General features: G+C 39.7%; 1 protein-coding gene across 8 annotated transcripts in view; it reads right to left on the bottom strand.

The window, feature by feature from the left end:
- The window catches only part of ALMS1 (ALMS1 centrosome and basal body associated protein), a 234137-nt gene that overhangs the window by 77742 nt on the left and 141629 nt on the right, over positions 1-14766 (bottom strand). For all 8 annotated transcript variants that reach the window (XM_033175100.1, XM_033175107.1, XM_033175106.1 and 5 more), the window contains one exon: positions 6706-6831. In XM_033175100.1, coding sequence (XP_033030991.1) covers positions 6706-6831 — 126 coding nt within the window. The remainder of the gene's footprint in view (positions 1-6705; positions 6832-14766) is intronic.

The following is a 14766-nucleotide window of genomic DNA, read 5'->3' as shown; positions in this document are numbered from 1 at the left end:
ACTGAAACTTTAAGGAAGAAGGAAAGTTCCACAACGGACTGGAGTTTTCTAACAAGAGATTCACAGCAACTAACTGAAAAAGGGGCCAGTCACCCTGAGCTGGCGTAACAAGGAACTTATCTCTGCTTTAATCTTTACCAGGAAAGTAACCTGATGTCAATCAATATGCTTTTTTTGGTATTACCGATGATCCACCACTTACAATGGAGTTACATCCTGGTAAGTCCATCATAGGTTGAAAATATTGCTAGTCAAAAATGTATTTAATGCCCCTAACCTATCATAGCTTAGCCCAGCCTACTTTAAACATACTCAGAACACTTACAATAGCTTACATGTGGGCAAAATCATCTAACACAAAGCCTATTTTATAATACAGTGTCAAATAGTTCATATAGTTTATTAAATGCCATACTGAAGTATGGTTTCTACTAAATGTGTATCACTTCCATACCATCGTAAAGTCACAAGTAGTTAAGTGGAACCACTGTAAATTGGGAACTGTCTGTATTATGTTTCCTTGTTCCTGGTTTGGCTACCTTATCAGAACTAACTGCTCTCCCATGCCCAGTGCACCTTTTTCTATATTATAGAATGAGATGCTGCCTGATTCATGAATCACTACAAAAACCAATTAGATCTTCAAATGTGTTGAAATTTCAACCCATGCTGCCTTCTTTCCATTTGTCACATGCAGCAAGCTCTTTTCTGCTTCATGGGCTTTCCTAATCTTGTTCCTTCTCGCCAGAACATTCTCACACTCCACTCTTTGCCTACCTAATTCATCCTCATCCTCGAGAGTTCAGCTTAAAAGTTTCTTCCTGGAAAAGACCTTCAAAAGTTCATAAAACAAAACTGGGTCTACTTGTTTATCTTGGAATTCTTCTTTATTTTCTTAGCATTTATCACTTGTAATTATATACTTATTTATGGTCGAATATCTATCATCCAATGTGAACACAAACTCCATTATAGTTTATTTTGAGCAATACTGAAATTGTAACACCTACCACAGTATTTCTGCCTGGAATACAGTAACATCTTTAATATCTATTGTTTGAATAAACAAATGAACACAAGCTGACAGCTTCCTATCATTAAAAAAAAAAAAATCAACCTGATCGTTGTAGAAAATTCAGGAAAGTATGAAGGAAACAATAAAAGAAAACCCAACTAAACTTTGGTTATATATCCTAATAAGTGAAGATATACAAGGATTATACCATATACAGTCTCATTACTATTTTTTCACTAAAGTAGAGATATATTTTAAATGGAATTTAGGGTTTAAAGTCAGCATGTGAGGTGAAAACCTTGCCACAGAGGGTCAAAATCACCCTTAGGAAGGCATATGTTGAAACTGACATCGTGTCTGCTCAAGAAACCCACCAGAGTCCATTTTCGCCTCCAGGCTTGCAACTTATCGCTGCACCTGAATCTGAGCACCTGATGAAGCACCTGACATTGTACCAAAAAGACATTTCTTCAAACTCTAGAATCATACCCAGACAAGCAAGGTAAGATGCTTACACTATAAAAGGCAAATGAGGACTACAATGAACTTTGAGAATGAAGTTTCCCATCTTTCATTACATATTCTTCCTTAGTCATATGTTCATAAAGGGTAGAGTGCATGCACAAAACACCTGTACTTTTAAAATTCTCTTCTTTTTTGTTAAGTATATTTATTGGAACTTGCTTAAGTTAAATACAGGTATGAGACAATATCAATGTATGCTAAAATTATTTACCATAGCTAAAGACATCTCACTGAATTCCACTCATCTGATTTAATTGTTTATGCTATCTTAAAGTTCCCTATGTTTCTTGTTCTGTTACTTTGCTAATTTCATGTACTCAACACTGATTTGGAAGATAGATATCTACTTTTAAAACTCAATTAAGTTTTTTTGGTAACTTCTTAAGTTTTTTTAACTGTGGTAAAATATACATAAAATGTAACCATGACCGGATGCAGTGGCTCATGCCTGTAGTCCCAGCACTCTGGGAGGCTGAGGCAGGAAGATGACTTGAGGTCAGGAGTTCGAGACCAGCCTGGCCAACATGGTGAAACCCCGTCTCTGCTAAAAATACAAAAATTAGCTGGGTGTGGTGGCGGGTGCCTATAATCCCAGCTACTCAGGAGGCTAAGGCAGGAGAACTGCTTGAATCTGGGAGGCGGAGGCTGCAGTGAGCTGAGACTGTGCCACTGTACTCCAGCCTGGGTGACAAAGCAAGACTCTGTCTCAAAAAAAACAAAAAACAAAAAACAAACCAAAAAAACCCACAAAAAAATAACCATTTTTAAGCATACAGTTCAGTGGCATTAAGTACATTCACACTGTTATGCAACCATCACCACCATCTACCTCCAGAACTTATTCATCTTCCCAGACTTAAACTCTGTAGCCATTAAATAGTAACTTCCCACTCCCCCTACCCCCAGCCCCTGGTAAACACAGTTCACTTTGTGTCTCTATGAAGCTGACTTTTCTAGGTACCTCATATAAGCAGACTGGCTTATTTCAACTGGCCTAATGTCTTCAGAGTTCATCCATGTTGTAGCATGTATCAGAATTTCATTCCTCTTTAAGGCTGAATAATACTCCATTACACATATATGTCACATTTTGTTATCCATTCATAGATCAATAGACATTTGGGTTGTTTCCACCTCTTGGCCATTGTGAATAATGCTGTTATGAACATAGGTGTACAAATACCTCTTCAAGATCCTACTTTCACTTTGTTGGGGTATATATTTAAAAGTGGAATTACTGGATCATACTATAATTCTGTTTAATTTTTTGAGGAACAGCCACGGTGTTTTCTATAATGGCTATACCATTTTACATTCCCACCAGCAATAAGCAGTGGTTCCAATTTCTCCACATCCCTGACAACACTGATAATTTCTCTTTATTTGCTTGTTTTTTAAAATAACAGTGATTCCAATGGGTGTGAAGGGGTATCTTACTATGGTTTTGATTGGCATTTCCCTCATGATTAATGATGTAGAGAAGATTTTCATGTGCTTATTGGCTATTCGCACATCTTCCTTGAAGAAATGTCCATCAGATTCTGTGCCCATTTATCAATCAGTTTGGGTTATTGTTGAGTTGTAAGAGTTCTTTACATATTTTAGATATTAATACCTCATCAGATAAATGATTTTGCAAATATTTTCTCCTGTGAGTCACCTTTTCATTCTGTTGACTGGATTTTGTGGACAAAAGTTCTGAATTTTGATAAAGTCTCACATATATATTTTTCTTTTGTTGCCTTTGTGTTTTGTTTTTGTTTTTGTTCTTTGAGACATAGTCTCACTCTGTTGCCCAGAGTGGAGTGCAGTGGTGCAATCATAGTTCATTGCAGCCTTAAACTCCAGGGTTCAAGTGATACTTGTGCCTCAGCCTTCCAAGTAGCTGAGACTACAAGCATATACCATCATGCCTGGCTAATTTTTAACTTTTTGTAGAGACAGGGTCTTGCTATATTGCCCAGGCTGATCTCAAACTTCTGGACTCAGGCAATCCTCCCATCTCGGCCTCCCAAAGTGCTGGCATTACAGGCATGAGCCACCGCACCTGGCCTGGACATTTAAATAATACAATGCAGCAACTCTGGAAATCAGATTTTCATTTCCAAGGTTTGGTGTTTTTGCTTTCGGTTGTTTTAATAACTTCTCTAAACTAATTCTGTAAAGTCTATATTCTTTGTTATATATGGCCACTGAAGTTACTACTCAATTAGTTTAGTGGTCAGCTAATGCCTGAACAGAAATTTCCTTAAATGCCCAGAACCAATAAATCTCCCAGCCTTTATCAAATGGCTCCACGCATATGTTGGGATGTACCTTCAACACTAACCTAGGCAGCTGCCAACTCTACCTTAGCCTTCCCTTTTCTTCTTGTACAGACCCTCAAGGTCAGCCAGAGATAAGACCTAGTGCCTTGGGTCTTTTCCAAGCATACACAGGCCTATGCATGTATGGGGTCTCGCAGAGTCTTAGGAATATGTCAGAGCCTTTCAAAGAATGTATCAACATCTTATCCTCAAGTTTTCCTTTTAAGCTTTTCAGTTAGTTTACTGTTTACCTCAACTGTTAGTCCTCACCTCAGCCACTATGATATTAAAATACTTGTCTGTAAATGTTTTTGATAAACATCTTTCCCTCCCTTTCACCAGAGGCCTTTAGCACTGGATGGCTCCCAGTCAGGTCAAGTAAAGATAAGCCTTTTGAGAGGAATCTTCCATGGAACCACTAGACACATCAAATTTTAACAATTCTGTGGGAAAAAAGTTTTAAAAGAGCCCAGCCCCATTTTGCATCCTCTGGTCTTGGAAAAGAAAGCTATATTTCTTAAGTCTATCACTGAGCTGATACTGGGAATGGGACTAGGGCAAGTTAAAATGCCAATACTTACTGTTCTTAAGTGGGATTTGGCCATTTTTCTTGAATAAATACTCCCTGGGTTGCCATTAAGACTGGTTTATTTGCAGACATTTATCTCTTTCTTTGGATGGCTACTTCCTTTGCCCTTGATTTTTGTCGTCCTTGTTGTTTGGATCTTATGAGTTCTATTATCTACTTATTCTCAACTGAAGAACAATTACTTGGCCCAAATATTTTCTAACAATGATGTACGTCTTGCTCCTGGCCCCAAACTCTTATTGGCTCCTCTCATATCTATAGATGCACAACATATTCATAGAAAATGGCCAGGAATTAGAACAATTCCTAGGCTTTCATCCAGTGTAGGTCTACTGGTCTAAAAAAGGATTGTTTTCTATTTCCAACTTCCTCACTCTCAGAATAGATGAAGAACATGAAAAAACAATCTCGGCCGGGCGCGGTGGCTCACACCTGTAATCCCAGCACTTTGGGAGGCCAAGACGGGCGGATCATGAGTTCAGGAGATCGAGACCATCCTGGCTAACCCAGTGAAACCCCGTCTCTACTAGAAACAAAAAAAACTAGCCGGGCGAGGTGGCGGGTGCCTGTAGTCCCAGCTACTCGGGAGGCTGAGGCAGGAGAATGGCGTAAACCCGGGACGCGGAGCTTGCAGTGAGCCGAGATCTGGCCACTGCACTCCAGCCTGGGTGACAGAGCGAGACTCCGTCTCATAAAAAAAGAAAAAAAGAAAAAAAAAAAAAAAAGAAAACACAATCTCAAGTGTGTATGGCAACTAGATCTCTTTTTGTCGTACTGATGCATACAGTACTTTATTACAGAAACTGTATTTCTCAGGATACGGTGTGCCAGTCCTGAGTCATTTTCTTCTCCCATCACCTACACTATTCAATCTTTAAGTTAATCTCTCCAACCAGATGGAAGTGTTAGTGATGTCTATGGATAGCAGGACACAGGAGGCCTCAGAAAGTACTGGCACATCTGACCAGGTTTCTACTGTTTACAGACATTCTGTCTTCTGAACTATAAGTAAGTGGGATAGAAGATTTTCCTACCTACAATTAATTAAGTGAACTTGTTTTCTTTCTGGTAGCCATTAACAGTGTTTTTAAAACCATAGCCTTGCAAGGAGTAAACATTTCATTTATGGCTATAAACTTAACAATTAATCTTAACTTTTGGTGAGTATTTTTGTGGTTTTTTTTTTTTTCAATGCTATCATTGTGGGAAATTAGGCAAGGTTATATCAGAGGCTTTAATGCAGTTACTATCAGAAGCTAGTTTGGTTCTCTTTCAGATAAAAGTAACAAAAATATTTGCCTAAGACCAGGAACAACTTCTCCTTTCTTTGTAATTTCTACACATATATTGATATTTATAGATAATCATGGAAAAAGCAATTTGTCTAAAGTGAATCAAGTCATCTCCTGTGGACAACTCAAAACACTGTCCCACCAATCAAAATGCTACACCACACCAACTCTGCACCCTTAACTTAAAATCTCCTATAAGAAATATTTACCTAGTGCCTCCACAGGGTACTATTCATTTCCTAACTCTGCAGCTCCTCTGTAGTGGATTCACAGAGATGCTGCAGGATATTTTAAAATTCTAGGGAAAGGACAGTGATAAACTACTAGCTCAAGGTCAAAGTGTCAACATCAGATAGTGTTATGTTCCTTTCAATGCTGTTGTGCCTTGGCAAAAGCTGGATTTTTGGCAGCTGCTGTAATAAAAAGCAGAAAATAAGAGAGGGTCCAACCTCATCTCATGGTTTGAGAAGCTGCATAGTGTCCAACAGCTACACATATGTCATTAGTTAAGTAATCGTGGTTATTTATGAACAAATTCTTTTTTCAAAAACCAAAACCAAAAATAAATAATAAATTTGTTAAATTAGTTGTTAGATCAAAACAATTAGTATTTATGTCCTAATTCCTTAGTTGCTATTTGAAAAAAATAATTGATTATACATAAAGTGGAGAAAATAAATCAATGAAACACTAAGGGTACTGTGAACCAAGAAAGCTTAGAAACTTTGTCCTAGATGGAGCCCACTAACCCAAATAATGATCCATACAATTTCCTTCATCAAATATTTATAAATGCTTATGTGTATATAATATATCTGATCAAATAACTCATCTATCTGAACCAGAGATCAATGTATGAAAAGTTTCATATTTCACAGAAAAATTAAAGAGCACTCGATTTTGTTACTACAGAATCAACTAGCCAATACACAAATAAAATTTCAAATAATAAAACTTTGAATAATTTCTGCATAATACCTGAATGGGAGCTTTCAATGGTGGTATCTGATTTGGAATCCGGAGATGGAGGAATTTGTCTTAATTGTGGAACATAATACATCTTCGTACTACCAGAAGGCTTATATGGCAATAATAAAGGCTGACCTAAGGAGGTAAAAATCAGAACAATTAATACGAAAAACATTTATTAATTCACTGAACAAATCTGGAATGCTTTCTATGTTTCAGGCAGTGTTCATGACTTTTGGAATTTATGAGTGAACAAAGAGAAATGTATCTCTGCCTTCAAGAAGAATGAGAATTCTAGAGGAGGAAAATATACAGTAAATAATTAACATACTAAATGAGTAAATTATCTAGCATTTTAATAAATTATAAGTGATACAGAGAAAATATAGAAATGCTGAGGGTAATTAGGAGTACAGGAGAAACTGAGGTTTAAATGTAGGGGAAACAGTTGAAGTAGGATAGTAGGGATAGGTTTCATTGAGATGACTTTTTAGCAATCCATTCCATATATAAATGACTCTAACTAAAAAACATCTTATCTTACATTGAACCGTAACCTGGTCATAATCAAGCCCTTATACTGGTCTTATTTTGCTTCCAGAGTCACAGACAATAAGTCTAATTCTCATCTGTGTGACAGGGCTTCAAAACATAGTTTCCACTGCAAGAGTATGAATTTTCAATATTAAGAAAATACATAAAAGTAAAAATTACAAAGTGCTACCACTCAAGGATAATTATTATTAACATTTTAATGTATATCTTACCCATCTTTTCCTGTTTTTTGTTTACAAAGTTGTCTGCATATAGTATGCATAATTTGAAATTCAGCTTTTCTATTTTCTACTTAAAATAAAAATATTCATTTTACTTCCTATTCTTCACATTTGTATGGTTATACCACAGATTAAATATAGTGAACTCTTAGCCTAATGTTGAAAATGCAGGTTGTGTTAAAATGTTCAATTATAAAGAATTCTGTGAATAAAGATTTTCCCGTTTATATTTATTCTTCCCCATCACCCATCTGAGGTAAATTCTTTTTACAAAGTGAAAAATTACACCCTTCACGAAGTTTTTAAATAAGTACTGACTGCTAAATTGCTTATTAATATGTCTGTGACAATTTACTCTTCCTCCAACAGCACATGTAGAGTCATTAAGAAATGATTAATTGCTAATAGGGGTAAAAGGAATCTCATTTTAAAAATATGCCCTCATCTTACTATTACGGACTTTTTTTTTCTATATAATAGTTTTTCTTTCATGATTGGTAGAAACTGTCAAATATGCCCTCGTGTCCAACTTTCCTCCCTCCTTACATCTACACATCTATATATACTTCCAATCTCCCTCACAGCCATGTGTGAACGTGTGGGTAACTTTGATCAGTCCATGGGAAGAGTGCGAGAATGTGTGCAACTTCCAGGCATTCCCGTAAAGTTATCCCATTAAAACCCCCCACTTCCTAGATACTGCAGATCATGATAGCAGTAGCAGTTACTCTAGACCCAGAAATGGAAGTCACACTTCCAGAGATGAAAGGATGCCAGAGCCACTAGACATGCAACTCAGCTATCTGCTCTAGACTACTTACCTGTAATTTAGGGTTTCTGTGATAAAATAGTTATACCATAGCCTAAAGTAATAAGAAACGCAATTCCCAGGAAAGTCTTGGTGGTGTGCTGGAATCAGAACCAGCTGACTTGGGGGTATGCAACCTAGTAAGACACCAGCCAAAATGGCCAAGGGAAACACTTGTGCCACTCCATACCCAAACCCAGACAGCACAGCTTGCAGCTCCAGGAGAGGCTCCTTCCTTTCACTTGGGAAGATGGAAGATTAAACAGGCCTTTGTCTTGCAACCTGGATACCAGCTCAGCCACAGTATGATAGAGATGCCAGGCAGAGTCCTGAGGCCTCCATTCCATGACTTAGCTCCTGGACAACATTTCTAGACACACCCTGGGCCAGAAAGGAACCTGCTGCCTTGAAGGACCCAGTCTTGGCAGGATTCATCACTTGCTGACTAAAGAATACCTCGGTCCTGAATAGTCAGCAGTGGTAGCCAGGCAGTATCACCTGGGTGAGACTCAGAGATGTGCTGGCCTCAGGTGTGACCCAGCAATTTCCCAGCTATGGTGGCTATAAGGAGAGACTCTCTTTGCTTGAGAAAAGGAGAGGGAAGATTAAATAGGACTTTGTTTTGCAGCTTAGGTGCCAGCTCAGCCACAGAGGAGTAGAGTACAAAGTAAGCTCCAGGAGTTCCTGATTCCAGGTGTTGGCTTGTGGATGTCATTTCTGGACCTGCCCTGGGCCAGAAGGGAGCCCATAGCCCTGAGGGGAGAGTCCTAGGCCTAGAAGCATTCACCCAAGCTGACAAAAGAGCCCTTGGGCCTTAAATGAATATCAGTGGTAGGCAGCCAGTACTCATCACAAGCCTGGGGCAGTGGTGGCCACGGGGAGTGACTCCTCTGTTTGTGGAAAAAAGAGGAAAGAAGGCGAAGAACTTTTTGTCTTGTGGCATAGATGTCAGTTCAGCCACAGCAGAATAAAGCACTAAGGTTTCTGACTTCAGGTCATGGCTCCCAGACAGCAATTCTGGACCTGCCTAGGGCCAGGGGGAAATCGCCACCCTGAAGGAAAGCACACAACACTGCCTGGCTTTGCCACCTGCTGATTGCAGAGTCCCAAGGCCTTGAACAAACATAGGCAGTATCCAGGAAGTGGTTCCTGTAGACCTCAGGCGAGACCCAGTGTTTGCTGGCTTCAGGTCTGACCTAGAACAGTCCCACTGGTGGTGGCCACAGGGGTAGCTGTGTCACATCAGCTCCAAGCAGCTCAGCACAGAGAGAGAGACTCCATTCCTTTGGGAGAAAGTAAAGGAAGAGAACAAGAGTCTCTACCTGGTAATCCAGAGAATTATTCTGGATCTTATTAAAAACTTCTGATATGGTTTGGCTCTGAGTACGCAACCAAATCTCATCTCAAATTGTAATCCCCATATGTTGAGGCAGAGACCTGGTGGGAGGTGATCAGATTATGGGTGTGGTTCCCCCACATCGTTCTCATGATAGTGAGAGAGTTCTCATAAGATGTTGATGGTTTAAAAGTGGCAGTTTCCCCTGAGTTTTTTCTCCTGCTGCCATGTAAGATGTTTCTTGCTCCCCCTTCACCTTCCGCCATGACTGTTAGGTTTCCTGAGGCCTCCCCAGCCATGTGGAACTGTGAGTCAATTTAACCTCTTTTACTTGTAAATTACCCAGTCTCAGGTAGTATCTTTAAAGCAGTGTGAAAATGAATACAAAGAACTGGTGCCAGAAGTGGGGCACTGCTATAAAGATAACCTGAATATATGGAAGCAACTTGGGAACCAGGTAACAGGCAGAGATTGGAACAGTTTGGAGGGCTTAGAGGAAGACAGGAAGATGTAGGAAAGTATGGAACATCCTAGAGGCTTACTGAATGACTGACCAAAATACTGACAGTGACATGGACAATGAAGTCCAGGTTGAGGTCGTCTCAGATGGAGATGAGAAACTTGTTGGGAAATGGCATAAAGGTCACTTTTGCTATGCATTAGCAAAGAGACTGGCAGCATTTTGCCCCTATCCTGGAGATCTATGGAACTCTGAACTTGAAAGAGATGATTTAGGGTATCTGGCGGGAGAAATTTCTGAACAGTAAAGCATTCAAGAGGTGACCTGGCTTATTCTGAAAGCATTCAGTTATGTACTTTCACAAAGAGAGGGTTTGAAATTGGAACTTATGTTTAAAAGGGAAGCAGAGTATAAAAGTTTGGAAAATTTGCAGCCTGACTACGCAGTAGAAAAGAAAAACCCATTCAAGGAATTCAAGCTGGCTGCAGAAATTTGCATAAGTAACGAGGAGCCAAATGTTAGTAGCCAAGACAATGGGGAAAATGTCTCCAGGGCATGTCAGAGATCTTAATGGGAGTCCCTTCCATCCCAGGCCTGGAGGCCTAGGAGGGAAAAATGGTATTGTGGGCCAGGGCCAGGGCCCAGCTGCTCTGTGCAGCCTTGGGACTTGGTGCCCTGTGTCCCAGCTGCTCCAGCTCCATCTGTGGCTAAAAGGACAACAGTTCAGGACATTGCTTTAGAGGGTGCAAGCCCCAAGCTTTGGCAGTTTCATATGGTGTTGGGCCTACAGGTGCACAGAAGATAAGAGTTGAGCTTTGGGAGCCTCCACCTAGATTTCAGAGGATGTATGAATGCCTGGATGTCCAGGAAGAAGTCTGCTGCAGGGGCAGAGGCCTCACGGAGAATCTCTACTAGGGCAATGCAGACTGGTAACATGGGTTGGAGCCCCATTAACAGTCCCTACTTGGGTACAGCCTAGTGGAGCTGTGAGAAGAGGGCCATCATCCTCTAGAGCTCAGAATCCACCAACAGCTTGCACTGAAAAGCTGCAGGCACTAAACACTAGCTCATGACAGTAGCTGTGGGAGCTGTACCCTGCAAAACCTCAGGAGTGGAGCTGCCCAAGGCCGTGGGAGCCAACCCCTTGCATCAGCATGCCCTGGATGTATGACATGGAGTCAACGGAAATTTTGGAGCTTTAAGATTTAATGACTGCCCAGCCAGGTTTCAAACTTGCATGGGGCCTGTAACCCCTTTGTTTTAGCCAACTTCTCCCATTTGGAATGGGAACATGTATCCAATGCCCGTACCCCCACTGTATCTTGGAACTAACTAACTTGTTTTTTATTTTACAGGTTCACAGGCAGAAGGGACCTACCTGTCTTGTCTCAGATGAGACTTTGGACTTGGACTTTTGGGTTAATGCTAGAATGAGTTGACTCTGGGGGACTATTGGGAAGGCATGATTGGTTTTTAAATGTGAAAAGGACATGAGATTTGGGAGGGGCCGGCGTGGAATAATGTGGTTTGGCTCTGTGTCCCTAGTCAAATCTCATCTCAAATTGTAATCCCCACATGTTGAGGGAGGGACCTGGTGGGATGTCATTGGATCATGGGGGCAGTTTCTCTCATGTTGTTCTTGTGACAGTGAGGGAGCACTCATGAGATCTTGATGGTTTTAATGTGGCAGTTATCCCCGAGCTTCCTCTCTCTCTCCTGCCACCATGTAAGATGTGCCTTGCTTTCCCTTCACCTTCTGCCATGATTGTTAAGTTTCCTGAGGCCTCCCCAGCCATGCAGAACTGAGTCAATTAAACCCCCTTTCTTTATAAATTAACCAGTCTTAGGTAGCATACTTATAGCAGTTTGAAAATGGACTAATACAACCTCCAAAGTGGTACCTCTACAAGTCTGCAAGAGCCACAGTGTTACCAGGCTTGAAGTGCCCCCTAATGGAGATATGGCCACAGTGACCAAAAACTCAGACCATAACACCCAACTCCCTTTGAATTCCTTGAAAGCATTCCCGAGAAGGATGGGTATAAACAAAGTCAGACTGTGACGACTGCAATAAATACCTAATTCTTCAATGCTCAGACACCAACAAACATCCACAAGCTTCTCGACCATCTACGAAAACATGACCTCACCAAATGAACTAAATATGACACTAAAAACCAATCCTGGAAAAACAGAGATGTGGAAACTTTCAGACAAAGAATTCAAAATATCTGTTTTGGCTGGGTGCAGTGGCTCATGCCTGTAATTCCACAACTTTGGGAGGCCGAGGCAGGCAGATCACCTGAGGTCAGGAGTTCGAGACCAGCCTGGACAACATGGTGAAACCCCGTCTCTACTAAAAATACAAAAATTAGCCGAGTGTGGTGGTGCACCCCTGTAGTCCCAGCTCCTCGGAAGGGTGAGGCAGGAGAACTGCTTGAACCCAGGGGACAGAGGCTGCAGTGAGCCGAGAATGCACCACTGTACTCCATCCTTGGCGAAGGAGCAACAGTCCATCTCAAAAAAAAAAAAAAAAAAATCTGCTTTGAGGAAACTCAAAGAAATTCAAGATAACACAGAGAAAGAACTCAGAATCCGATAAGATAAATTTAACAAAAAGAATAAAGCTAAACCTCTGTATTTCATCATATACAAAATCAAATCAAAATGGATTAAAGACTTAAATCTAAGACCTCAAGCTATGAAACTACTAGAAGAAAACATTGGGAAAACTCTCTAGGACATTAAAGATTAACAAAGATTTATTGAGTTATATCCCACATGCAGGGGTTACCAAAGCAAAAACAGACAAATGGGATCACATCAAGTTAAAAAGCTTCCACATAGCAAAGGAAACAACAGTGAAGAGACAAACCACAGAATAGGAGGAAATATTTGCAAACTATCCATCTGACAAGGAATTAGTAGCTATAATGTAAAAAGAACTGAAACAACTCTATAGGAAAAAAATCTAATAATCCGATTTAACAACGAGCAAAAGATCTGAACAAACATTTCTCAAAACAAGACACATAAACGGCAAACAGGCATATGAAAAGGTGCTCAACATCAGTGATCACCAGAGAACTGCAAAGCAAAACTACAATGAGATACCATCTCACCCCAGTTAAAATGGTTTTATTCAAAAGATATACAACAAATGTTGGCAAGAATGTGGAGAAAAGGGAATTCTCGTACACTATTGCTGGGAATGTAAATTAGTACAACCACTACAGAGAACAGTTAGTTTGGAGATTCCTCAAAAAACTACAATTAGAGCTAACATATGATCCAGCAATCCCACTGCTAGGTATATAACCAAAGTAAGTAAATCAGTTCGTCAAAGAGATAAATCTGCACCCCATGTTTATTGCAGCACTGTCCACAATAGCTAAAATTTAGAAGCAACCTAAGTGTCCATCAATAGATTAATGGATAAATTAACCTATTACATATACACAATGTAGTACATACACACAAAGGCAGTACATATACACAATGGAATACTATTCAGTCATAAAAAATAATGAGAGCCTGTCATTTGCAGCAACATGGATGAAACTGGAGGTCATTATATAAAGTGAAATAAGCCAGGCACAGAAACGGAAGCTTCACATGTTCTCACTTATTTGTGGGATCTAAAAATTAAAACAACTGAATTCATGGACAAACATAGAGAGAAAAATGGCTACCAGAGGCTGGGAAGGGTAGTGAGTGGTGTGGGGGAAGTGAGGATTGTTAATGGGTATAAAAATATAGTTAGATAATCAGTAAGACATAGTATTTGATAGCATAACAGGGTCTACAGTCAATAATTCATTGTACATTTTAAAATAACCAAAAGATAGCTAGGCGTGGTGGCTCATATCTGTAATCCAGCACTTCGGGAGGCCAAGGCAGGCAGATCACTTGAGGTCAGGAGTTCGAGACCAGCCTGGTCAACATGGTGAAATCCCGTCTCTACTAAAAATACAAAATTTAGCCGGGCATGGTGGCGGGCACCTGTAATCCCAGCTACTCAGGAGTCTGAGGCAGGAGAATTGCTTGAACCAAGGAGGCAGAGGTTGCAGTGAGCTGAGATCATCCCACTGTACTCCAGCCTGGGTGACAAAGCAAGACTCCATCTCAAAATAACATAACATAACATAACATAACATAACATAACAAAAATAATGTCACTGGACTGTTTGTTAACACAAAGAATGGATAAATGCTTGAGGTGATGGATATCCCATTTACCTTGATGGGATTATTATACATTATATGCCTATATCAAAATAGCTCATGTACCTCATAAATATCTATGTCTACTATGTACCCAGAAGAACTAAAAATAAAAATAAATTTGTAAAGATAAATCAAGCAGTTCAAAAGAACAGTTCCATTAGAACTTTGTGCAGAATTACTTTAGAGTATAAATCTAAAATTTGTACTCTATGTGGGAATATGAGTATGTGGGAATAAATGATAACTTACAATATTCACCCTTCCATCCTAGAATCATACCTTTCTTTTAATTTAGTCAATTATTATTTTCTATCTCTACAAAAGGATTAATGTTTCCTGCATTAGGTCATTTAAAATTTTTGTTTAGGTTATTTCTAAGCATTTCATAGGGTTGTATTGCTCATATGATTATGAATTTTGAATACAGCTACCATTTCTCATGGCTAAAAACCTTCAGTTCCTT

This window comes from Trachypithecus francoisi, unplaced genomic scaffold (assembly GCF_009764315.1).
Source record: "Trachypithecus francoisi isolate TF-2019V2 unplaced genomic scaffold, Tfra_2.0 Lachesis_group17, whole genome shotgun sequence".
Classification (NCBI taxonomy): domain Eukaryota; kingdom Metazoa; phylum Chordata; class Mammalia; order Primates; family Cercopithecidae; genus Trachypithecus; species Trachypithecus francoisi.
The sequence above is the reverse complement of the archived record's forward strand: the minus strand, read 5'-3'. Positions and strand labels throughout refer to the sequence as shown.